Source organism: Hylaeus anthracinus, unplaced genomic scaffold (assembly GCF_026225885.1).
Source record: "Hylaeus anthracinus isolate JK02 unplaced genomic scaffold, UHH_iyHylAnth1.0_haploid 3, whole genome shotgun sequence".
Taxonomy (NCBI): Eukaryota; Metazoa; Arthropoda; class Insecta; order Hymenoptera; family Colletidae; genus Hylaeus; species Hylaeus anthracinus.
In genome coordinates, this window is record NW_026535284.1 from 6,941,760 (window position 1) to 6,967,441 (window position 25,682).

General features: G+C 32.6%; 5 protein-coding genes across 21 annotated transcripts in view; 2 read left to right on the forward strand and 3 right to left on the reverse strand.

Annotated features, from left to right (window-relative positions):
- The window catches only part of LOC128894056 (proteasome subunit alpha type-5-like), a 196,488-nt gene that overhangs the window by 20,879 nt on the left and 149,927 nt on the right, over positions 1-25,682 (forward strand). For 14 of the 17 annotated variants that reach the window (XR_008461450.1, XM_054155473.1, XM_054155476.1 and 11 more), the window contains 6 exons: positions 3,518-3,771; positions 3,845-4,624; positions 4,706-4,927; positions 5,029-5,243; positions 5,324-5,390; positions 24,790-24,876. Coding sequence is in view for 15 of the 17 variants with exons in the window: in XM_054155473.1 (XP_054011448.1) it covers positions 3,518-3,771; positions 3,845-4,624; positions 4,706-4,927; positions 5,029-5,243; positions 5,324-5,390; positions 24,790-24,876 (1,625 nt within the window). In the remaining 2 variants the exon portion in view is untranslated. Of the gene's footprint in view, positions 1-3,517; positions 3,772-3,844; positions 4,625-4,705; positions 4,928-5,028; positions 5,244-5,323; positions 5,391-5,803; positions 6,210-6,485; positions 7,305-24,789; positions 24,877-25,682 lie in introns of those variants that run through there. The other 3 variants (XR_008461449.1, XM_054155482.1, XM_054155485.1) reach the window with 3 other exon arrangements.
- LOC128894079 (uncharacterized) lies at positions 6,992-10,771 on the reverse strand. Its single transcript, XM_054155542.1, has 2 exons — positions 10,344-10,771; positions 6,992-10,166 (listed from the first exon to the last, which is right to left on the reverse strand). The coding sequence occupies exon 2, from the start codon at positions 10,137-10,139 to the stop codon at positions 9,273-9,275; it is 867 nt and encodes a 288-aa protein (XP_054011517.1). The 5' UTR covers positions 10,140-10,166; positions 10,344-10,771; the 3' UTR covers positions 6,992-9,272.
- LOC128894077 (retinol dehydrogenase 13-like) lies at positions 11,166-13,113 on the reverse strand. Its single transcript, XM_054155540.1, has 6 exons — positions 12,843-13,113; positions 12,365-12,530; positions 12,119-12,227; positions 11,675-11,989; positions 11,372-11,579; positions 11,166-11,307 (listed from the first exon to the last, which is right to left on the reverse strand). The coding sequence occupies exons 1-6, from the start codon at positions 12,917-12,919 to the stop codon at positions 11,205-11,207; spliced, it is 978 nt and encodes a 325-aa protein (XP_054011515.1). The 5' UTR covers positions 12,920-13,113; the 3' UTR covers positions 11,166-11,204.
- Positions 13,595-15,476, forward strand: LOC128894078 (regulator of microtubule dynamics protein 1-like). The gene is made up of 4 exons (XM_054155541.1): positions 13,595-13,868; positions 14,083-14,280; positions 14,348-14,596; positions 14,694-15,476. The coding sequence occupies exons 1-4, from the start codon at positions 13,779-13,781 to the stop codon at positions 15,045-15,047; spliced, it is 891 nt and encodes a 296-aa protein (XP_054011516.1). The 5' UTR covers positions 13,595-13,778; the 3' UTR covers positions 15,048-15,476.
- Positions 17,733-24,844, reverse strand: LOC128894080 (protein Wnt-7b-like). The gene is made up of 6 exons (XM_054155543.1): positions 24,778-24,844; positions 24,540-24,627; positions 21,393-21,572; positions 20,488-20,803; positions 19,397-19,840; positions 17,733-18,880 (listed from the first exon to the last, which is right to left on the reverse strand). Exons 1-5 carry the CDS (start codon positions 24,780-24,782, stop codon positions 19,689-19,691), a joined length of 741 nt encoding a protein of 246 aa, XP_054011518.1. The 5' UTR covers positions 24,783-24,844; the 3' UTR covers positions 17,733-18,880; positions 19,397-19,688.

The window sequence follows — 25,682 nt, forward strand, 5'->3', positions numbered from 1 at the left end:
GTGTGTGTGTGTGTGTGTGTGTGTGTGTGTGTGTGTGTGTGTGTGTGAGAGAGAGAGTGAGAGTGTGAGTGTGAGTGTGAGTGTGAGTGTGAGTGTACTTTACCGGCGACGACGGTGACGAGGAAACCTGGCGTAAAAGCTGAAGACGAAAGTGAAGAGAGAAGGCGGAATTAGTATTCGCGCTAGTATAATTGGCCGTTCGCTTGCAATAAGTAATCGCTCGAGGGAAGGCCTCCTTCGGAGACGCTTCGTCACGTTAGATTGAAACACGCTCCAGCTCGTTTGAGCTCCTTGTAGTTGACGTTCCGACTTGCTCGATCTTCGCGTTAAAGAAGACTCTGAACGATAGCTTCCCGGAACAATACAGTCTCAAAAAGTCGCGAATTTACACTCGAAACGATTCGATAGGTTTGATAGATAAGAAAGAGAAGAAAAGGAGGTTGTAGAGAACATATAAGATGAGTTTTAAGACCTAAGGCCCTAACAATACGTTCTTATTTATACACAGAGTGGGCTAAATAAGGGCGACGAGTCGTCAGTGCACTTAGAAAAAAATGTTAAAGGGAAAAGATGAATGGTTCAAAGCATACTGTATTTGTAGGACCATATCTTTTGTGTAAGTGCAATAGTGTATGCTCCATCGATAGTTGCATTATTTTTTTTCTTTAATAAGAATACATTTTTTCTGCGTAAATTACTAAACTAGTAAAAAGATCATTCCTTCAGGAGATTTCAGATATTTTAAATAATTGTCTGCAATGAAGAAGATCCTCACATACAACTACGTTATCATACTTCATCCTTTATTACATTATCATCAAAAATTGCAACAAAGCATAGTTAATACGTAAATATACGCCTCTATTTATAATTATTTACACTCGAGCACATTTAAACTGTGTTCCAGATCTGTATCTGTTGAATAAGTGACTATTCTTAAGAGATGAATTTTCTATTATCGTTCAGTCACGAAAGTACAATGTTTACTTCGAAGATCCATGACTGGGCCCATTCATGCTTACCACAATTTCCGAAAAGTGGCTATTTTAAGAACCAACTATCGCCAATTATTCCATTATCCCGAGTAACTATTTGCATGAGAGTGGACCTTGTAATAGCTCGCGTGGTTGCTAGATATACAGAAACTGGCCTCTTACGATGTTGCATTATGTTAGCGCTCCTTCGCGAGAATTGTATCTGTTTTTGCAAGATTCTTCCTCATGTTATATTAATGAAAATTATATCATTCCCTGGTCTGCAGGTATTTATACATATGCAACCGAAATTGTATAAAAACGATGTAATGCATAGCTGCACAAAGTCCGCCATTAATTATTATCTATCACGCGAGATAATCTTAAAACTAGCTTCAAGAACCTGTAGAAATAAAATTTCTTTGAAGCATACAAACTATGTATTAACCGTCCGCATTTGAAATCGTATGTATTATTATCTTCAGTATTTCAAGCTCAAACATCATGCTAAAAGCTATTTAAATACCGACGATCCAATTGAGGAAGTCTCCTCATAAGTCGTGCCAATGGTAACGCACGGTGTATGAGTGACGCGGTTGTTAAAGCGTTGAAAGCACTCGGGCTTCAAAGGATCGGTGCATTAAAAATATTGTAACAGTTTGCGACTTTTGAAAGTAATGTACCAAGTTAATCGTTATGGTTTGCGTAGTTCAAACGTTCCTCTGAAGCTACTCGATTAATAGAAATGGTACACAGTATTGATATTCGACATTAAATTATTGTATTATTTTATGTTAGTAGTTAATTTATTTCTGCGGAAATAAAATGTACCGAATAGATCGACTGAATATTTTGAAAATCTCTGACACTGCTATCGAAAAATTTGAAAAAATTTCTTATTAAATATTTCCCATTATTTTCATGGAAATTAATGCAGCAACCTTAAAGTCTTAAATCTGTGGCTTCGAAATAAATATGATCTGCACTTAAAAAGGAGTGAAATTCTTTAAGTGAAATTTTGTTAGTAATTTGGAGTTATTTAACTAGTACTATATTTTTTATTATTACTTGAAGTATTAAATTTTTAACGTTTGAGCTCAACGTAGTTAACCTTCGAGATGGATATCGTGGACTTGAACGATAACCGTGTAAACGCGTGGGTGGCAATTTCATTCGCGTAGCAATTACTCGCGTGTTATGGCAACGGAAAGAAAACAAATGGTGAGAGATTTCCACGTAGTTTATCATTTAACGGTGCACGCGCCAGGGAATTGCGTGCCATGGAAACCGTGGTTGAAAACGAAAGTGGTACAGGACCCTTGAAACCTACATACCCACGAAACGATTGTATATTACACCACTCGCTATGTAGGAATTGCATTCACAGTTATCCGCGTATTTCTTTTCGTATTGTTCCAATGTTAGGAAAAAAGGCTCGTTACTGGGACAATAATGACGAATGCAAACGAAATTATAGTATAATTACAACGCGATAACGTTTTAAAGATACCGTTATTTTAAAAAAGTCGTAGGATTATCGAATGAGTATTGTTCAAATTGTTGTGGAAACGTGGACAAAATTAGAATTAGTAATGTAGAATCAGACAATTAATATTAAATGAAATAGGAAAGTATGAATGAAAATTAAAGATAGTCGCGGGAATAAAAATAAAATCATCAATCGTTGATCTATAAACAACCAAATTTTTATTTATATTAAATTTTCATGAGAGAGTTGTTAAGTATTTAATTTGATCCAAGACGTTTCGTTTAAATAATTTAAGTTTGAACGAATTAAAATAAACATAGCACAATTTTCCTGGTCTTAAAATTGTGTGCACTTTGAAAAAGTTTGAAAATAAAGAATTTAAAGTAATTGCCAAATAAACATCCCACACGCGTTTGTAAATTTTATTAGCTAATAAATCTGGATGAAGATGATTGATCTACTCTAAATGTGTACTACAGTTTCGTCGGGATTAGCAAATGTCTCACGACTTTTGAGCAGTGTGCATAAGCGATAGTAGTTAGTCTCGGATTGTTTGTTATCGTGCTGCATGCAATAAATTACACGGCCACACGCCAGTCCATATGCTTGGTATCAGCTATGTCATGGTCTCCAAACGCCACGTTTCCTTTCTCCTCTTCTGTCAATTTCCTCTATTCCAAGCAGATCGCACTACAAGTTCATAATTCCCAGCAAAAGCTCGTCTTTATATTCAATAAAGTTGAAAATTTCGATGATTTCGCTAATAAATTAACTTCTTCCAATTTTGTGATAAGCTATCCAAGGACACTTTCGATCGCTTTATTCGACTACACTACACGGACATTTTCAGTTGAGCGAGAATATGAAATAAATTTTATCAGAATAAACATTGGACTGTAAAAATACTATACTAACTCACATTTATCAGTGCATACACATGCAAGCTTCCTACGCTACTAAATAATCGTTAACACTATGTAATAGGAATAATCCTTTTGTTATTGGACAAACGTTACGTAATTAAATGTACTTTTCCACTTGTGGGACTCGGTAGACCGCGTAGGCTGGCAAGAAAGAGTAGAACGAGTCTCGATGAATAGCCAAGATACATCGGACTTAGGGAGACCCATACCAGTTGTACTGGCTCACCCAGATCACACCTTCGAATTAAATGAAGAAGCCTTGGCAGAGATTCTCCTCCAACCCGAGGTTAAAGATAGGAGTGTAGTCGTTGTATCCGTAGCAGGTGCTTTCAGGAAAGGCAAAAGCTTCTTGCTCGATTTTTTCCTTCGGTATATGAATTATCAGGTACGTGACTGTCGATATAATTCCAGAGATGAAAGCTAGTTTTCTTATATAACGCTATCTGGAATTATTATAGTATAACAACAACAACAAAACAGACTCCTGGTTGGGTAAAGATGACGAACCGCTGGGCGGTTTTTCATGGAAAGGAGGCTCCGAGAGAGACACGACAGGGATTATAATGTGGTCAAAAGTTTTTCCTGGCACCTTAACAACCGGTGAAAAAGTTGCTGTGATTTTAATGGATACACAAGGTGCTTTCGATAGTCAGTCGACGGTCAGAGACTGCGCGACCGTGTTTGCTCTGAGCACGATGTTGTCGTCTGTACAAATATATAATCTATCACAAAATATCCAAGAGGATGATCTTCAGCATTTGCAACTTTTTACCGAGTACGGGAGGCTGGCACTAGAAAAGTCCGGAAGCACACCATTCCAGAAGCTGCAATTCCTAGTTAGAGACTGGAGTTACCCGTACGAAGCAGACTACGGCGCGCACGGCGGGAAGAAGATATTGCAAAGGAGATTAGAAATTTGTGACAAACAACACCCAGAATTGCAGAGTCTGAGAAAGCATATTAAATCGTGCTTCTCGGATATATCTTGTTTCCTCATGCCACATCCGGGCCTCAATATCGCCACCAACCCTAATTTCGACGGTAGATTAGCGGAAATCCAACCAGAATTCAAAAGTCAACTTCAGGAGCTGATACCGATGCTATTGGCTCCAGAAAATTTAGTTACGAAAAAAATTAACGGTCAAGTTGTGAAAGCGAAGGATCTGTTAGAGTACTTCAAAAGTTATATGAAAATTTATAAAGGGGACGAACTTCCGGAACCTAAGAGTATGTTAGTGGTAAGTTTTCACGGTTTAATTATGTATCTCGATCATTTTTGTTTCGGTACTGTGTCTTTTATGTGGACGGAATAATTTTAGGCAACAGCAGAAGCGAATAACTTAACTGCGGTAGCAGAAGCTAAAGATGTTTATTTGCGAACGATGGAAACTGTTTGTGGCGGAGCAAAGCCATTTTTAGCAACTGCACATTTAGAAACAGAACATTTACGTTGTGTTGACAAAGCCATTAACCTGTTTCAAAATAAAAGAAAAATGGGGGGAGACGAGTTCAGTCAAACGTACATGGATAAATTAATGAAGGTAAGAAAGTATTTGTTGTCGTTAGCATTATATTTGAACATAAATAAAATTCAGTAATTATTACTTAGGTAGCATTAATTCTAATTCCTCGTTTACTATAGGACATGGATGAAGCTTTTGTTCAATTTAAGGCGCACAATGAAAGCAAAAATATTTTTAAAGCAGCACGAACTCCCGCAGTGTTTTTCGTAATTGCAGCAACGATGTATTTTTCATCTGGAATATTCGGTTTCACTGGTTTATACCCACTAGCAAATATTTGTAATCTTGTTGTTGGTATTTGTATAATAACACTTATTTTGTGGACGTATATAAGGTATATAAGAATTTCTCACGTAAGAACTTCTTCTCTCTGTAGCTTCGTCTTATCGCAACATTTTTGTTTTATTCATACAGGTACAGTGGTAATTTCAGATCATTTGGTGGAGGATTAGATGAAGTGGCAAACATTTTATGGGATAATGTAAGTAATGTATTTTTTACTAATTATATACAAATATAACGGCTTGAACATTCCGATAATGTTGCTCTGTTTATGGTATTTGCGCGAGTGTGGAACAAAAACATATAAAACATATTAAATTACATTTTATATGCTTCTTAACACTTTCCATAAATAACACAAATGAAAAACTAAATACTCCTCAAACGAACATTTGATTTTGATGTTCTGAATTCGCACGTGTACATTTTTTAAATTGTTTTCGAAACTCCTGTTTACTCAAAATATCGATATCGAGTAGAGACGATTATTGCATTTTACTGCAGCGTTACGTGCAGCATGTATTAATTTCGAACTGTAAATACTTTATATGATCGATACTCACCATTTTATCACATCCCCTAATTCATACCTACCATTTCTTATTTCTGCAGGTCTGGATGACATGTACTACAATTGTACTTATTGTACCATTGTGTGCTAAATTAACATTTATATTATATCAATATTTTCTTTCTTTTGAAGTAGTGGAAGAAGAGAAGCAACGTCTTCGTCCTTTATAATATTTATGTTTCCTACAAAACGGTTTTTCTTTTTTTCGTATATTTTTATAATTACTTTCGTAATTACATATTTTATTAAGAGCAGTTTACCATTTTATTATCGGTTTTCATGTTTGGTGTTCGTTTAATATTTTACATTCCACTACTTTTGATATCGTACTTTTTAATTGTATTAGTTCTAGTCTTCGATATTATTTTTTTTTTTTTTACTCTTTTTTTTTATCAACTCTTAATTTGTATGATAAGCCGAATACTAACAAGAACGAGTATATAAGAGGTATGACATTTGCTTATAGTTAATAGAGAAGTAATCGTAAATTTCGTTATCTGTGCATCTCAAATGTCAAGAAAACTTATTCTGTCACAAATAATACATATTTTGTTAAAATGATTTAAAGTAATTATATCTTTACCTGAACGTTACAGTTTTCATGTTCATATTTCATACTGCCTTACACCCACAGGGTAGAATAATAATTGATTTAGACATTAGTAATATTTTTATACAAATCGGTATTAATATTATAAAAATATTATTTTTGTTTTTCTTCAGTTCATGAGACCACTCTACCAACAATTTGTGGAGAAATCAGTATCTGTAGCAGTGGCTCAAGCTGCCGAAATGGCTACAAATACAACAATGAATGCCACTGTCACGGCTAATGGCAAGCCTAAGCTAGCATAATGTTCATTCCCTTCATAACACAATTTCTCGAGTCCATTAAACCATACATCAATGTATTAAAATTCAGTTAGTGACATGCAAAAATTTCATAGTTTTTGATCATTCGATATGAGGCCATAAACAAACGATTTGTTTCTTGAGTCACGATAAGAAACACCGCGTTAACACTATATTAATCCGAAGCGACTGTGAATGTATATACAGTATATTTTGATTATAATTCCATATTAGATTGTTGAAAATCGTGGTTATTAGTAATGTTCATGATCATTGATATTATACTATTAGAGAAATAAAATTCCACAATTACTGCTGAACGATATTATACTTTGGATAAACGCTATTATTTTTGGGTTGTTACTGTTTATAAGTAGTTTTAATTATTATTATTTTTTTTTTTTTTTTGTATTAAAATATGTATGACAAAAGAAAAGAAAGTTAAAGAAATACGAGTACTTACGAAATTAACGTCTTAATTAGAAGAACATACTTAAGTTTATTGTAAGGTCACGAAGAAAAACGTATTAAAATATTTTTAATGAAAAATTTTAACAACACGCACTTTGTACATTTCTCCATTATGCTATGTATGAACTAACATAGTTAAATTATGTCTGTGCCAGGTTTATTCTACATCAGTTACTATTGTATCAAATAATTTTTTAATAAATTAAAATGTAAATACTTCTCAGTGTTCTTCACATTTTACGAATTCTGAACAAAATTCACGATATATATAACTACGATTAACTAAATATACACATATGCCATGTAGTTTATTCTATGTTTTTGTTAAACACATTATTTAATAAATAGGCAACAATAGTCTAATATAGATATATTGCTTTAATTCGAACATCTTATGGACCGCAAATTAAGTACGAAAATTTATATCGAAATTTGCTAATCAGGTCGCAGTTCTTATAACATTTCTTCTTTTCTCAAATGAAAAACGGGAATTCGTAGACGATACCAAAATTCATAGACTTGAATTGTTTAACATTTCGAAGTTCAGTGATTTATATCAAAACATACACGGATGGTTCATAAGATGAATTTGTTGTCAATGTGGTGTAAATAGTGCTCAAATTTGCATATTAGATATGCTAGATTTTATTCTCATTGAATTGAGAATATAATTATGTTGATCCTTCAAAGTTATTATTATTTTTAGTAAATTATAGCCTTTGTTAGGAAAAATATCGAATTATTATCCAGCACATTTGATAACTGCACTTTTAAATATTAACTATTTTCCTTTCAACACACATTTATTACAGATATTGTAGACATAGTAAAGTTAATCATTTATAATTGATGTATCGTTTGCACGAGTGCCAAATGAAAACGAATATAATAAACAACGCTATCGAACGTGTAGTAAGTTTCGATAAAGAAACAAAACGTGAGAATGTACTGAAATTTAATTATCTTGCCAAACAAATATTGACATACGTTTTATTTAATTTTTGTCGATTTCTTTGACTAATTATTTACATAATATTCATTTTTGAGTACATGTTATACACCAGTATATACATGCCTAGAAACTTGTTACATGTATACATTTTTTTGATACAATGTATGGAAAGAAAGGTTTCATAAAGGTTTACATTATACTAATGATATGGGAGTAATATGATTTTTGGTGATGGTTTAAATAATGCAACATTACTTTTAAATTATGTTTCAATTTGTTAGTGGTCACTTTTACTTTGATACAAAAAATAAAGAAGTTTCATATTTATTCATGAAGTTTCGTATATTTGTTAAATATTATGAAAGACAATTGTTTTTATTTGAATGATAAATTTGCAATTTCGACCCACCTCAATATTGACGTATTTTTTAAAATACGCGTTTAAAAAAATAAACGATGGTTTAATACGTTGTGTTTTTTTTTTAATTGATTAAAAATAGCATAGTAAAAGCGCCATTACCAAAATTCAAAATTAATTTTTTTTTTGAGCCATACATTAATTTAATTTGATTTGTCGTACTTTTAATATTTTGTTTAAGTATAAGAAATGAAAAGTTAAATATTCTAACTGTTTCTCATTGTTATTTTAGCATATGTTCCCCAATAAATTTTACAATGTAATTGCAGTTGAGAAAGTAAAAATAATTTACTTTCTTAATATGCAATTAAATTTTTAATAAATGCTTGTATAATGTTAAAGTATTTCTATCTGTTTAAGTGTAATAGGCCGATGATTTCATTGAATTAGGAACCAGTAAGGAAGTGTACATGCAGAAATAATTTTTAAGACATTTTACTACAACAAATGTAATAATAGAAAACATTATCAGGTCACTGAAATAAGGTCTACTGACAAATAATGTAATGTTATTATTTACTATAAACATTTATATATTTGTCATACACACAAAATATATTTTAAGCATGCTTTTGTAACACAAATCTTATAATAATAATAATAATAATAATGATGATGATGATGACAATGGTGATAATATGGATAAATAGTTATAAGGTTGTATATTGCAACATATTTTCTTAGGCGTAATTTCTAAATAACTTAGTCTAATTGTAGTGTTAATTATTGTGGATAAAAATAAATGCATATTTTTTTATTTACAAAATGCAAATGTATTCTATTTTGTCATCACAGATAGGTACAAGAATATTCTATTTTATGTTTTAAACATCTTTTTAACCATATCTTCATACTTCTGATTTGCCTCTAATAATTTAGCATTATAAAATGAAAATTGTTCTTTTGCAGCACGATTTTGTGGTTCTAATGAAACAACACTTTTCAGATCAGAGACAGCTTTATCCAAATCTTTCTGATTTCCATATGCTACTCCCCTTCTGTATAATGCCTTAACATTGTTACATTCCTTATTCAAAACTTTAGTACACAAAGAAATGGTGTATTCATAATTCTTGCGATTTAAATGACATCCAGCCATATTGTTGTATAAAACAAGTCTCAAACTATTCATGTCATTTTCTAACTTTGCATCCAATTCTAAATCAGGTATTGGTTCCAGTGTTATAATTATTTTACAAGCTCTGCTAAATTTATGAAATGCATCTACCCATCTAGAGTTTTTAAATAAGCTGACACCAGTTTCTTTATATCTTAACGCTATTAAGTATTTTTCTTCAGGGGTCCATTCCCAGATTGGCTTGTATGGTTCCATTTTAGTCAATGTAATTTCAAACTTGATCGTTACAGGTTGATCGATACCTTCCAGGGATACTGTTAAGGTAACTAAACTGTTTTCAAGAACATTCATCATTTCAATTGCTCTTTCTACTTGACGATCTATTTGACATTTTGCTTCACCTATAACTAGTGTTTTCTCAGCTGTGCCATCGAAAATTTCCGAATTATATTTCTCTTTTAAATCCTCTACAGATGCGTTATCAACATGTACGTTTTTAATAACAATTGTGCAACTAGCACATTGTGTTGGTTTCTTAGAAAACCCGCCAAATTTGATTACATCTTTCCTCACAACCTTATCTGCTGATTCCCACGTTCTAAGCATTATACTGTCTTTTAAAAAATTTTGTTTCTACAAAATAATATGCGTGATAATCTGTCAGTCGATCGTATTGTATTAACGTTACATTGTTAAATTACGTACAATGTACGTGCTCCATTGTTGTATAAATGAATTTAAATATACGTATAATTGTATACGCAAGTAACTGTAACAAGTATAAATAATAATCATCTGTCGAGCACTTACAACTCACTTAACCTCAACTTTGTAATATCGCCATCGATGGGAAAACGTCCAAGTCTAGTGAAAATAGTTCCAGCCATTTCTGTAAGATGACGCCTCCAATACTTTTTCTAATCTTGTAATAGATGCATTATTGCCCCAGAGGAATGAGTACCATAATTGTTAAATATTATAGTTTATTATTCGTAACATGCATTGCATTCATATTTTGCTATACATAAAAGCACGAACACCAATTAATGGACATAAAAATGGTTTCGCATTCATATTCTATACATTTTTCTGCATATTTATATAATTTTACATCGCAACTATTGTAATCAACATCTAATTGTTGATTTGTACACTAATAATTGACTGATATCAAATTATTTAAATAAATAAAAATACCGAAAATATAGCACTATCTCTCAATGAACGACCCAAGTTTGTCATGAATTAGTATCCACTTCGCGCCTCTAGATGACGCTACCAACATGAAAATATTCAAAACAAGAATTCTCTACTTTTCTTTGCATATAAATTTAATTTTACATTCTAACTGGTTGGAAAACACATCAAAAATGAAAATCATAATTAACGTCGACTATGTTCAAACGTAATTGCCAATTACAAATAAGTATAAATGTGAAGTGCGATTAAGGCGTGAGTCGATATGTGTGTGTAACCCTACAGTATTTTTATTTAAAAAACTTAATATCAGTCCTTTCTTTCGGATTACTCAGTTTATTCGAGTCGCTTCTTTGGAGTTCCGAGTTGGACATTTTCGAACCAAACAGATCGCTTTCTCCGAGTAAGACATTACTTAATATATAATCAAAACAATTATAACATTTTTAAAGTCTTTATTATATTTACGTTGAATTATATATGATTTAATCTAGTCCACTTTTCACTGACTGCCCATAGCCATTTTGCAATGTCATCGTTCTTAGCTTCGTCCGAGATGTCTGCAACTTTATAGTTACTGTAACAAACAAAGAATTGAAATAAGTTTCTGTTATATTTTAATGAATTCTACTCAAAGTTACCTGAAATAAGCTCCAGTGACGTCTTTCAAAGATGGCTCTAGTGCAGCATATATAACAGTTTGTGCTCCTTTTTTTGGTGGTTTCATAAACAACCACATAACTATTTCTGTAAATGCCTTAGTAATGAAGTTATGATAAATACTCATGTGTCGTACTATATCTGTATGCACTATACCAGGATGAACTGCATTTACTGTAACACCAGTCCCTAGATAACAGAACAAAAATAATAAATTAACGATAATATTAAGGTACATTATTCGAGAGTAACTATTCTATTAATCCTCTGAACACATTGTGTACCTTCCAGTCTTTTTGCTAACTCTCTTGTGAACAGAACATTAGCTAATTTACTTTGAGCATATGCCTGTCCAGGATCATAATACTCGTCACTGTTCAAATCCTTTAGTTTAATTTTACCATGTTTATGTGATCTACTTGAAACGTTTATGATTCTCGATGGTGCAGAATCTTTTATGACATCCAATAACAAGTTTGTTAGTAAAAAGTGCCCTATATGATTTACACCAAGTTGCATTTCAATTCCTTCTTTAGTGTAACTTTTAGGACACCTCATTACTCCCGCATTATTTATAAGGATATGCAATTTTGAATGCTCTACAATTTAAAAAGAAACATTTGCATTATATTATTATTCCATTTGAAATAGTACATTAGAATAGGAAGAATTCATAACTAATTCCATGCACATAATAAAAATACATAATTGTACATTAATTACTATACCTTTTTTGAATTGATCTACAAATTTTTTTATGCTTTCTTGAGATGCTAAGTCACATTCTCTACAATACACATATTTGTTCTTAGTAGCTAGTACTATTTGTTGGCGTGCCTGAAATAAAGAAAAATAATTTAAATAAAATAAGTACTTTATAATATAAATTTCGAAGTAAATGCAGAAAATAATTACTATTAACAATGTTCTCACAAATTCTATACTTTATACAATACAAACAATAATGTAAATACCATTTCACATTTTTCCATGTCCCTGCATGCCATAATGACTTTGGCTTTAAGATTAGCTAATTCAGATGCTATTTCTTTACCAATGCCAGTATTGGATCCTGTTACAATAACTACTTTGCCAGTTAGGTCTTCATTACATGTGTATAATGGCCCAGTAATATAATCCCTATACATAATATATATATAAAAATACATAGAAATCAAATAACTTAATGTTTCCATTAGCATAGTGAGTTAATAGCTAGTTCTATTTGAAACGTTATATATTCTACTTTATAATAATTAGAATTAGTATTAGGTAGACAAATCGTCACACATAATATTAAATGTTTACATGAAGTAGGAACCATTAATTTATGAGCTAATTACAATACACAGTTCGTTACTTTTATGACTTAGAAAGAACCATAATCATTGAATTATATTACAAAAATACAATTTTTTGGGAACACCATGTTAAATAAAAAAATATAATTACTTTAACAAATAGGCCCCACCAACAACAGTTATGCCAGCTGAAAAGTAATAAAACGGTTTAGGAATATTCCAACGCATTTTTGCGGTATCTTATAAATAACGTTAGCAAATTAGCGTAAAACTTATTCTATCTCCCATCTTTTAATACATAACACATAACACATAACCTAACACATTGCACATGTGTGTTTCGTATATATTAAAGTCTTATTTACATGAATTCTGGCATGGAATATGGGCATTATAGATTTTGCACGAGTGCATTTATTATAAATCATCTTATCTTTTATTCAAGGGATTTATAATAAAAATGCTTTGCAAATTTAGAGATAAAGAATATGTATGTTTATTTAATCGTGAGAATGTACCTCACGAATCGTTATAACTGTATATATTTAGAAAATTATAAGAAAATTAATCAGAAAGATATAAGTTGACATTATAATTCATTAACATTAAATTAGTCATATGATTCTCGTATTTAGACTAACTCTAAATATAAATTAAAAGATTCCTCAATGAATAATGATCAGTTTACAATCAAGTTTATTAAACTTAATATAACTTCAATATTACATAATCAAATACAACTGACAAAATTTCAATATACATTTAATATTTCTATCAGGGATAATATAATATAAAGGAATAAAATATAATTGAATTCATATCGATATATCAAATCGAAAAAATTGAAGTATTTTTAGTATCGATATGTACCAAATATGATATCGATTCATTTATATCGATACATGTCAATAAGTGAAATGGATGACTTTGTAAATACGTAGTGTTTCTTATGTGACGTAAAGTTTATGCGTTTATTTGTCAAAATAAATTACAATAATTTAAGAGTGTTTTATTAATAAAATTAAAATATATCATAGGTTATGTTAGTTTGTTTTTTGTATTTTTTTTTGTAATAATTTAACTCAACATGTTTGTACAGAAAGTGTTGCGATTTACAAGAAATACCAAAATATTGCAAAGGTCATTTGCCCATAGAGGTTTTCAGTTTTCACAAAAGGTTTGCAGTTATAAATAAACGCATTTACCTAATTTTTTCTAAGTTTTTAGCATAGTATAATGTTATTAAAATTTATAATGACCAAAAGTTACTTTTTAATTTTATTATTGATAAGATTTTCACAAAATGCATTCAAATGTAAACCTAATAGTAATTGACAGCAAAAATTAGATGTAGCATATACAAAAGTATTTAAATTAACTTTTGCTACTAGAAAAACAATCATCATACATTTGCAACAAAGATATGTATAACATCTTCGCTCACTGCTATGAGTATGTGGGGTCTTACAAAAAAGAAAGGTGATCCTGAGAAAGGTGTAACCGCAAAAGAGGTTTTAATAACAAAGGCTGATGCATTGTTTGATCAAGGACATTACAAAGAAATGTACCTTATTTTAACAAATTATAGAGTAAATATACTTTTATTAGGTTTATTTATATAGCAAAGTTTTAGGAGTGTACAATAGACTTTTGTAGGATAGCGGAGATGTTGAAATTATATGGCGTTTGTGTAGAGCATTATATAAAATGGCTAAGTCAGCCACCGAAGTAGAAGGGAAAAAAATGATTTACGAAGCCTATGATTTAATAGCCAATGCTCTAAAAATAAAAGAGGATCATTGGGCTGTACATAAATGGATGGCTATCATCCTTGACAGTAAATCCAATTATGAAGGCATGAAAATACGAATAAAAGAATTGTATAACATCAAAAAACATATGCTGGTACATATGTATATATATACGTTTTTAAATAATGTATTAATTAAGCAAGAAAACAGATGATTTGAAAATTTACATATATATTAATGTGATATTGCAGAGAGCAATAGAACTCAATCCAAAGGATGCAACAACAATGTACATGTTAGGTACATGGTGTTATCAAGTTTCAGATCTACCATGGTATCAAAGAAAAATTGCAGCTGCAATATTTGAAAAACCACCGAACTCCTCTTTCGAGGAAGCTCTGACATATTTTGAAAATGCAGAGAAAGTCGATCCCTATTTCTATAGCCATAATTTGTTGATGCTTGGAAAAACTTACTTGAAATTAAATCAGAAAGAACAAGCATTGAAGTATTTAAAAATGACCGCTGAATATCCCGTGAAAAACGATGATGATCATAATGCTCAACAAGAGGCACAAAAATTGTTGAACAGTTTACAAAAATAGCAGGTGCTACTGCATACATGACACAAGTTATTATCGATAATCAATGTCAAGTACTTTTCCAAGCAATCAGGACAACAATGACGGATACACAATAAATCTAAGAATTATATTTTAGATATAGAATATTTATTAAGAACAGAATGCATTTATTATGTAATACATTCATGGTGATGTTTTTATATAACTATACACACATTTATATTTTTTATGTAATTTTACAAGGTAAACACTTGAAAATGTATTGCTCACAAGAAAATTTCGTGCAATAATTGTACGAGGGTCTTATGAGTTATGATGACTGCAACGATCTTTCGTAACTTTAAGAATACTGTGACTGTACCATGTATTTTAGAACACTTTGTAGTTTCAATGTTTTTGATACATTTTATATACGTATAAACTATGAAAAATATATACAATATGTTTGTACTTCGCATTTTTATAATAATATCACAATTCCTAGAAGTAGGAGACAAACTCTTATCAAACATAACTGGTTCTTCACTTAGCGCATCCACTGTAGTCAGAACAAATTATCAGCCATAGTACCCCGTCGTTTATATAATCTAGATTGTTATAACAGCTACTTGTAGCAATATTGCAATAGTTTTGATTGCACAGAATAATTTCTACACTGAATCAATTTCACTTATCGATCAATTTCTTCTTCGCCATAGCCACTTTCCATGAAGTTAATGTATTCTTCGTGTTCTAAATCTATATCTCTGTCGTGGCTATGAAAATAGCCGTGGCCAAGGATGAGTGCATCACGGCGTGGAAGAGTAAAGTGGTCGTTTGGAAGATATTGGCAGTGGCGCGAAGGATGTGCCGCCAATTGATACAGTTGAGGATTCCGATGGAGGCCCCAGTGACCTCTGTGCCTTCCACAATGGCATGGGCAATAGATTATAACACAATTCAGTGTCACTGGCATCACGCGTAATACGTGTCCAAGTCTACAAGTACAATTTTGAGGCATCCCTGACATATGAGTGGGTGACCTAAAACAGAACAGGTGACAAATAAATTATTTTTAGTTACTTATATTATAAGTGACTCGCTTATATAAATTTATATAAACTTTTTGTGATCTGTTTGAATTTACTTAAATCAAAAAGAGATGTATATATATATATATATAAGACTTATAATATTTATTTGAGTATAAATCTCTTTTTGGTTGAAGTAAATTCAAACAGATCACAAGAAGTTTATATAAATTTCCTATTTTCATTCAATTTTAATTTAGTTTTAGTTTTTACAGAGCGATTTGGAAACATATTATTGTCTTTATATGTCTTTGGACCTTTGAAATTGATATAAACTTTTTGTGATCCGTTTGAATTCATTTCAACCAAAAAGAGATTTATACTCAAATAAATATTATAAGACTTATAATATTTATAAGTTTATTATATATATATAAGATATATAAAGACAATAATATGTTTTCAAATCGCTCGGTGAAAACTAAAACTAAATTAAAATTGAATCGAAATAGGATTTTAGACAAAATTTCATAAAAATAAATCCATTCACACTTGGTACTGAAGCGAAGTACAGAAGTTTGATTATAGTAAAAGAGTTCGAGAAGATACCCACCAATTGAAGCGTAATTTCGATGTCTGTGACAAAGGCAGAAGCTCGAAGCGCACTGGTCCGTGTTCAGATCGAAAATGATATTTCCAAATAAATTGTTTCCTTATATAGTCACCAGGTCATCGTATTGTCGACGTAACAATTCTTTCTTCACCCTGTAAAATCCTTATACCTGAATTCCTTTCTGGAGCCCCACGCTCTCCCCTTCCATGAGCAATACAATAGTACTTAGTGTCTGAGACAGATTTACCCTTAGTAATTTGTTTGTCTCTGGGTATATTAGGTCAGTTTACTTGCGCGATACTCGTCACGTAGTTTCGTGGTAACAATTTCAGTTTGTAACGGGAGTTTGATTAGGATTCCTTGGGTTATAGGAATAGACCGAGGAAGACATTTTCTACAAGGTGATGGTCGAGGGGTGCTATCACTTTTCATATACAGTGGGTGTAGAATGTATTCGTACACCAATCAATTTCCCAAAAAACTTTTGTATGAAATTGTAGTTTCTTAACTTTTTTTTTTGTAATCAATGATATTTTACATATTCTCGGAAGTCTCTAAGATATAGTCCAAACAACATTTACTAGTTAATATAATTTGTGAAATTAACAAAAAGATGCGAAAAGTGGGTGAAAGTATAGAAGTAATAAGTATTTGTACGATTCTTATGACGAACCATTTACAGTAGAGTTTGTAAAAACACATTAGTTTATTGCTCCGTACGAATTAGAAAACATCAAATTTTCAGTAAAGTATTGTATCTTTAAAAAATGGCTCTAATAGAAAAATTGAAGAAGATCTCACTTCAAATAACTAATAATTTAGTTAATTTAATCCTTAGAAAAGTTACAATAATTATGAAATCAAAAGGAAATCCCACGAAGGAAGTATTATATACTTTCTTTTGTTTTTAATCAAATTTTAAAAATTAAATAATTGTGCGAATACTTATTGCTTCAATATTTCTATCGATGAATTGTTTTTTTCTTGTTAATTTCGCAACTTACATAAATAGCTATTTTTTTTTGTACTCTATCTATTTTAGAGATTTCCAAGAATATATAGAATGTCATTGTTTATCAAAAATAAATTAATAAATTACAATTTTATATAGATTTTTTAGAAATTGATCAGTGTACGAATACTTTTTACACCCACTGTAAGGAAAGTTGGATAAGCTTTTAATTAAAGAAATTCATGATGCGGAATTTTTATTGATAATATCAAATTTTAATCGAGTCATTAGAGCCTCGATTTTGTATCGTTTATTATTTTTCCAATAAACATACGAAGTAGAGATCGTTGTTTAGAGTTTTAAGAAAATTGGTGACATTAGTGTGTACAAAATTTGAATGGAGTAAATATTTTTGGATTGGGGATCATTGAACAAAATTTAAAAAATTGCAAGCGATCATTTTGTAAAAATTGGATTTTTTAAATTAGTAATCTGGAAGAAGTAAGTTTGGTTAAGTTGGTAGGGTGGGATGAATAATAACTCTGTCCTGTGAAAAATGCAATTTTATTAGTCGCCGAAGAAAGCAAGTACAATCGCTCATGTTTATAATTGACGGTCGCGTCTTTAATAAATAATAATTTACACGCTATTCCTACGAAACATAGAGAAGCCTGTATACACCACTGGGCTAGCGAAACAGTGATCGTTCAGAACTGCTAATTATACGCGTGTCTTGATATAATGTTCATTAACGTTAGAGGTATTTTATAAGCTACTAGAAGGATTTTTCCTAAATATAGTCCAACAAATAAGGAATTTATACAGAATTTCGTGAAACGATACGTCGATTGTTTGCTACGTATTATCGTGAAGGATTTTCCACAGGGGGCTTTAGAATTTTGTTTCTTTGATAATAAAATATGTCTGTGAACGTAATTAATTTCAGGTTTAATTATCATATGTATTTTATTATAATCATATGTTTTATTATAATTGTAATCATATGTGTTTTTAGTTAAAAGGAAAATCTTGGGCCCCTTTTGAAGAACTCTTTATATTTCGACGAATTATCAGTTGTTTTGTTTCGTGCACAATCGACGAGTATAGTAATCGATACGATTGTTGCTTTAGCTATTCTAGACATTATGTCGCAAACAACGTTTTGAGTATTTTCTCGCACAAAGGTGGCTTAGAAGGGTTGGGATTTGAGGAATGGGCGACGATAATACATCGATGGCTCCTCTGAAGTCCCAAACAAAGGGTGCGGTTTGTGCTTGATCTTATTATTATTAGAACCGTTGTGATAATAAACATGAAACAGATATAAAAGTACATTCATAATGGATGTCCAATCTTTACATGACGCGCTTTTAAATATCGAATATAGAATAACTAAAACGTGGTAGGTGCAACTATCACAAGAATTTAGTCAGTGTTAATAAATCGATTCATTTTAACGTTTCGAATCTTGGATAAAAATAAGAATGAAATTTTCTTTAAGCTTTAAGAATTTTAGAGCCAGAATAAAATTGATTCAATACAAAAATCTCAGGTTCTTACTCCTGCGCCCTCGCAGCTACCCCTGTTTAAAACATTCAGTTTAGAAGGAGAGTTTGGCAACTATGTAGAAACTTGAAAGAAATTCTAAACTCCCACTGCCAAATGTCCCTAATTGTTTCACGGTCGCGTATCGTTCAATATCGCGAATACCGTGGTTAAATATCGTAAAGAAACTTACTTGCTAGGAGCATCGTTCTTTACCTTAAAGAACAAAAACTTTACAAAGCTCGAGTACCTTATCGTGGGTTTATGTTGCCATTGATTCAATCCAAGCACAAAACGAACTCTCTATCAACTACGCGCGTTATCTTTATGCAAACTACGGAAAGTTCGACTCGTGGCCAACGTTAAATTAATTTTAGCCACGTGGCTGAAATGTTCGCTATTTTTAACGATATTCGCGCCGATTTAGTCGAATGCACCGATAGTAGCGAGTCCGTCGATGGCGTGCAAACACTTTGTGGCCAGTTAAGTCTAGCAAATATTTACATCACTTGTGTGCCGAAATTGGAAAAATGTTCGAACGCTTATTTGCACGTGTATTCTTCCGTGCGCTCGGTGCAGGTTTCACAATGCACACGGCAGCACCAATGAAACTTGCATCTGCACTGCCACGTTCTCGTGAATTGATGCGTGTTGTAGCCACGACCGCAGCACATCAAGTCGCATCCGTCGGTTCCTGAAAATTAACAAACATACGTGGAACAGATTCTACCGAAACGAAATTGAAAGACTTAATCAAATTAATACTTTCTGAAAAATGTGTTTAAGGTATGGAGGAGTCAGTGAAATTTTGATTCTTTAAGAAGATTACACGTCGATGTCACGAATAGAATTATTTTTCTTGCTTGGAATTCTACGAAATAAAATTGAAAGACTTTATTGAATTAAGACTCCCTGCAAAATATATTTTAGGTATGTAAGAGTCAGCATTTCTCCTTCGATTAGTAAAATTATTTTGCTTGCGTGTAATTATTCATCCTGTAAAATAATTATTACATATTAGAGCTTTTCAAGTACGATATCAATCACATTATTAATTGCGAGTTAATTTAATGGGGGATGCCACCTTAGAAGGGTGAAAATCGTAGCTATATTCAACAATTTTTTTTTTTTTTTTTAATTTCAAAATCATTACTATAATACAAGATATGTTTCCTGTGATTTATTATACAGACATTGAGTAATAACAAAATAATTTTTATTTCGATTTTCTTTTAATAAAATAGCGATACTGGAAATATTACACGACAAGGGTGCCTCTTACATGATATTAAAATTATTTTGCCAAATGTTTTGACTTTATATTTTTAAATTTCGTTTTACCTTTACTAGTACGATTACAATATCTGCCTTGCGTGCCCAGGCTGCCTTGGGCTAAGTCAGGCTCGCAGTAATTAGGGGAAGGTTGCAAAAAGACCAGCTCGCTTCTCTTTGGAATTCTTTTCTGACCTATGGCTAATCCGCCGCTGGATTTCGTTCTCTTCAGCACCAAGTGCGGTCGTCTTGGTTTAATGACCTTCTTCGGGGGTTGTCGGTCGTATCGAGACTTGCCAACGTCGTTGGGTTTCCCCTGGGTCTTCGCATCGTTCCCCAAAATGGGGATCATTTCCGCCGACGTCGAGTGCAACGTGTCTAAACTCTGCGTAGAAAAAAAACAAAATAAATTATCGTTAAAGAAAGCTTGATGAAAGAAGTACGATCGAGAAAAGTATGTTTAACAGAATGGTGCAAAGGTTTTTTAAAGTTAATATCACATTTAGAATTTCAATATTTAATACTTTGAGTAGGGTCTATTATTGTAACGTATGGAATACAATATTTAATACATAATCATTTAAGAAATTGATAATTTGATATATTGATATAGTTATTCTATATTTAACTTCTAAATGAAAATCTGATTGTAGCATATGATAGAGGGTGTCATTGCAAAATGAATGTAAATTGAGTAGTCTATAACAGTCTATTATTGTAACATACAGACGACGATATTGAATTTATAACTATTTGAGAAATTTAATGCAATTGTTCCAAATTTAACTTGCAACTGTAACACATTATAGAGTGTGATTATAAAATTAATATGCCAAGAAATTGTTTAGCTCCTAAAAATACCATGCTTGGTACTTAACGCCCTTGAATATGCAGCAATTATTCAAACTATACAACACTCAAATAATTCTTTTTTAATGAAAATTGAATCATCGACCTAATTTCACGCGTATTACCTGCATCGTGGGAGGTGGTGGTGGCGTGATCGCCACGACCGGCCTGGCTCTGTAGTATTTTTTCATCAGAGCATCGCCGATCTGACGAAAACTAGGCAAGGTTCGCCAGCAGGTTCTCACGGTGCAGGAGCCGGACACGCCATGGCATTTGCATTCCGTTTGCAGCAGGGCTTTAACTATCTGCACAGAAACAATATCCATCGTTACCCAAGAAATCGTTATCGTGTATGTGCCTGACGTGTAATTTCGAGTATTAGACACGGAGTCGTGACATTTGGAATTACACGACACGTTTCGAATAGCATTGTAGTTGATGGTGCAGATGATCGTCGCATTTGCACGATTCTCCTTTTATTTTCGAGGGAGAAAATTAGATCTTTTTCAGGAAGCATCGACAGGTCTTTTGAAATCGTACGTATATTAGGAATAGTGTAATATAGACGTTCAGAATTTTATAGCGATATAAGAAATACTATTCGTACTTTATAAAAGGCTACATTATTTTCCTCGTAACATAATGTAGGCGAAAGTAACATATAAAATCTTCTATCCAGGTACATTAATATTCCTTGAATGTTTACAAAATGCTCTATAATTTTTCTTATATTATAATGTAGGCGAAAAATATCAATTTCTTGAGAGACGAATTTTTTTATGGATTTCTTTCTTTTGCATTAATGGAATACGCACAAATCAAAAGAATTTGTATCTGTAAAACAATTGTAACATACAAATATGCTGTCTCACTTTAATATAGCATACTTTCTAATTCTAAAAAGTACTGTAATAACAAGTAATGATCATTTTAATATAAAAGCATACACATATATGTCAATATCCTTCAAGAGGTTAATAATATTCTTTGAATGACGATGGAAAATTTGGTGTATTTTTTAATTCGAGAAAGTATTGTTATAGTAGGTAATGACGATATTAATATATAAAAGGAAACGTGCACATATGTGTCAATATCCCTCAAGAGTCTAATAATATTCTTTGAGTAATAGTAAATTTCGTGCATCACTTCACCTACAAAACAATAGAATCGAACTATCTCACAGACTACGAGTAAAATTTTCGCCTTGTTAACGTAACAGACAAAATGGCGATTACGAAAAAAATGGGTCGACAATTGGACCATCCACGTTCCGCCCACCACAATTTCTTTCTCTTCTTGTTCATCGTCCATCGACGAACGCGTGTGCCCAAGAAAACTGGTTTACATTTCGAATTATCGAGAGAAAGGGATGGAAAATAAGCGCGAGAGAGACGTGGAGGTGGGTTGAAAAAAATCGTCGAGGCATAAAGTATGCGATGCGGCGAGGCGATCAACGCTCAGAATAAATCGTTAGTCGGCGCTTCTATATGCGCAATGGATCCCCACGCGCATGTATTGCGGACCGCACGATATATGCGCGTTTTTATTGCCACCCAGATAATAAAGCCCATCGAAGAAGACGAAAGCTCGACGAACTTTCCCCAATTAAGACGCAAGGCTCAACGAACAGTATCTGCGAAGCAATCCTCGCGGTTCTTTTTCGAACGCCTCCATTTTCAGCTCGGCGAAGACCCTCGAAATCGAGAAAATTAATTTTACACCTCGGGGGATGGGAGAGTGGTTTATTGGGATGGCCAGTAAAATTCGTAGGGAGAGTTTTGGGAGAGAAAACAGAATTTATCGTGTCGTTTGTGAAATATACACGGTTAGAACTGTTATTATTCGAGTGATATTTAGGATTTATTTTGGAGAAAAGCATGGCATCTGGAAGTCTGAAATTTGGCATGCGTCCAGAGGGATGTTCGAGGGAGGAATAGAAAAATTCGTATAAGGTCATCTCGTGTCTTTTTAGAATTATCAAAATATTTTAAAAGGCCCCGCACTAAGCGCTCGGTTCAATACCTGATCCCCGAATCACGCCGCAAATCGATTGTTTGCGATAGTAACGGATACGCGAGGTTAACAAAAGCCAAATGGAAGGACGTTACATAGGAAACTTGAGTTGGTCGAATTTGTGGAAACTAAGTTTTAAAATATTTTGTTAATTTTAATGGCATCTGGAAGTTTGAAATTTGGCATGCGTCTAGAGGGATGTTCGAGGGAGGAATAGAGAAATTCGTATAAGGTCATCTCGTGTCTTTTTAGAATTATCAAAATATTTTAAAACTTAGTTTCCACAAATTCGACTGATTCCTATGTAACGTTCTTCCATTTGGCTTTTGTTAGCCTCGCGTATCCGTTACTATCGCAAACAATCGATTTGCGGCGTGATTCGGGGATCAGGTATCGAACCGAGCGCTCAGTGCGGGGTCTTTTGGGGAACCACGTCACGGGAGTTTAAATGCCCGTTTCTACCTGACCCTTTAAATATTTCCGTGGTTCGTCGACTTCGAGGCAAAATAAGATCCCGAGACATTCTCTGCGAGGGATTATATTGGAGGATAATTCCTGGAAAACTCTTAAGCCTGGTGTTTATTACTTCCTTTGTGTATCCCCTGTAGATATTTGTAACGGAAAGTTTCAAGGATACTGAGACAAAAACACTGCTGGATAACACTTGGACTGTGTACACATTCCAATGTATCGAAAGTCGAGGTCTCGCCTATTACGCGCTTCTGATTACGTCACTCCTTGAGGGATGTGTTTTGATTTTCCGCGGACAATGTGACCGCCCCACCCAAATTGCTCTCAGTACGCTCGATTATCGCGAAGAGTTTAGACGTGCGACGGAAACGTTCAAAAGTAAAATCTGTTCGATTAAATATTCTTCATAGTGCTACGGTTCTCGTAAGTATTCCACCTATTCTGCATAACTATTAATCAAATGGTTAACCCTTTGCGTTCCTATATCGTGTGAAGCTCGGACTGCCAAGAATTAAGTTATACTTTTATACAAAATTTTATCAAACGTCTGCTTTCGATCGATTTTTCGAACTCTTAACGATCAATACATTTGCAATCCTTTCGAACAACTTCATTATTAACAAAACAGTCTTCCCGACTACCGACTTCGATATTCGAGTATCCAGCATTATCAAACGGCAACGTATATTTCGCGAATTCAACTTGCAAATCATATTCGAGAATTTCTTTTTATTATTATCGAAATAGAAACTCGATGTCTAACAGGAAAGTAATGCGTTACTCACCTTTCTTCCTGCTTTGTTATTATGGAGGTTCATCAGACTCCTCGCGTCGCCCTCGACCTCCCTCGCGTCCAGAAACCTACGCGCGAACCTAACATTAAATTGCAATATTAAAATCCATGCGTGTATAACATCTGTCGTGACGTGCAGCGTCGTGGAGGTTTTACACGCACGTGACACGTGCAAAGGGCGCCGCTAGAAACAGCAACGAATTCATTACGCATCAGGCTAATTATCTTACCTCATCCCGTAGGTGACGTCCGCGCTGCAGCCACCCCATTCCCAGCCGTTCGGTGGTAATTCCTTCCTCGTCCTGCAACCAATCATCCAACGTCTACTGGTGAGTCAATTATCAACAGGGATGGGCAAAACTTGATTCGAATAACAGATGAACGAGAATAAAACGGCGTAGTAATTTATTGGCTACGTTTACTCGACGGGGAGAATCGTCGAGACTAGTTTCGACTTGTTCGATACGAAATGTAATTTTGTTCTGTAATTGTATATACATGTACAAAAAATAAAAAAATTTATGTATATATAATAAAATAAATAGAAATAAATATAAAACATATATGTATATATATGTATATAACATAATATGTATATATATATATGTATATAACATAATATGTATATATATATATATGTATATAACATAATATGTATATACATGTATATTTTATATATAAAATAGACATATGAAACATATATATTTTTATGTCTATAAATTCAACTTGATTCTTTTTTGTTTGTTATTCGACATTTTTATCTGAGCAAGAATCTTAATTCTTTGATCAGAATTGAACTTGTACGGGAAGTTAATAATATTATTAAGGGACTCGAAGGAATAATAGAATATAAAAGTTACATACTTTGGCTATTACATTAGAATTCGTAATAGTATGGAGATGAATAATACGTGCACACAAAATTGTTATCAATACTAGGAAACTCAAAGAGATAATACAAAATAAAAGTTACACGTAAGGGTTTTGAACATTCTAACGTCAGATTTCGTAACTCTTGAGTTACGATAATAATTATTAACTTCCTGCACATTTTACAATTGAAAAGTGAATAAAGTGACATAATCATAGCACTATTCAAACATCGAAAAATGTATAAGAGTAAAAAGGTACTCTA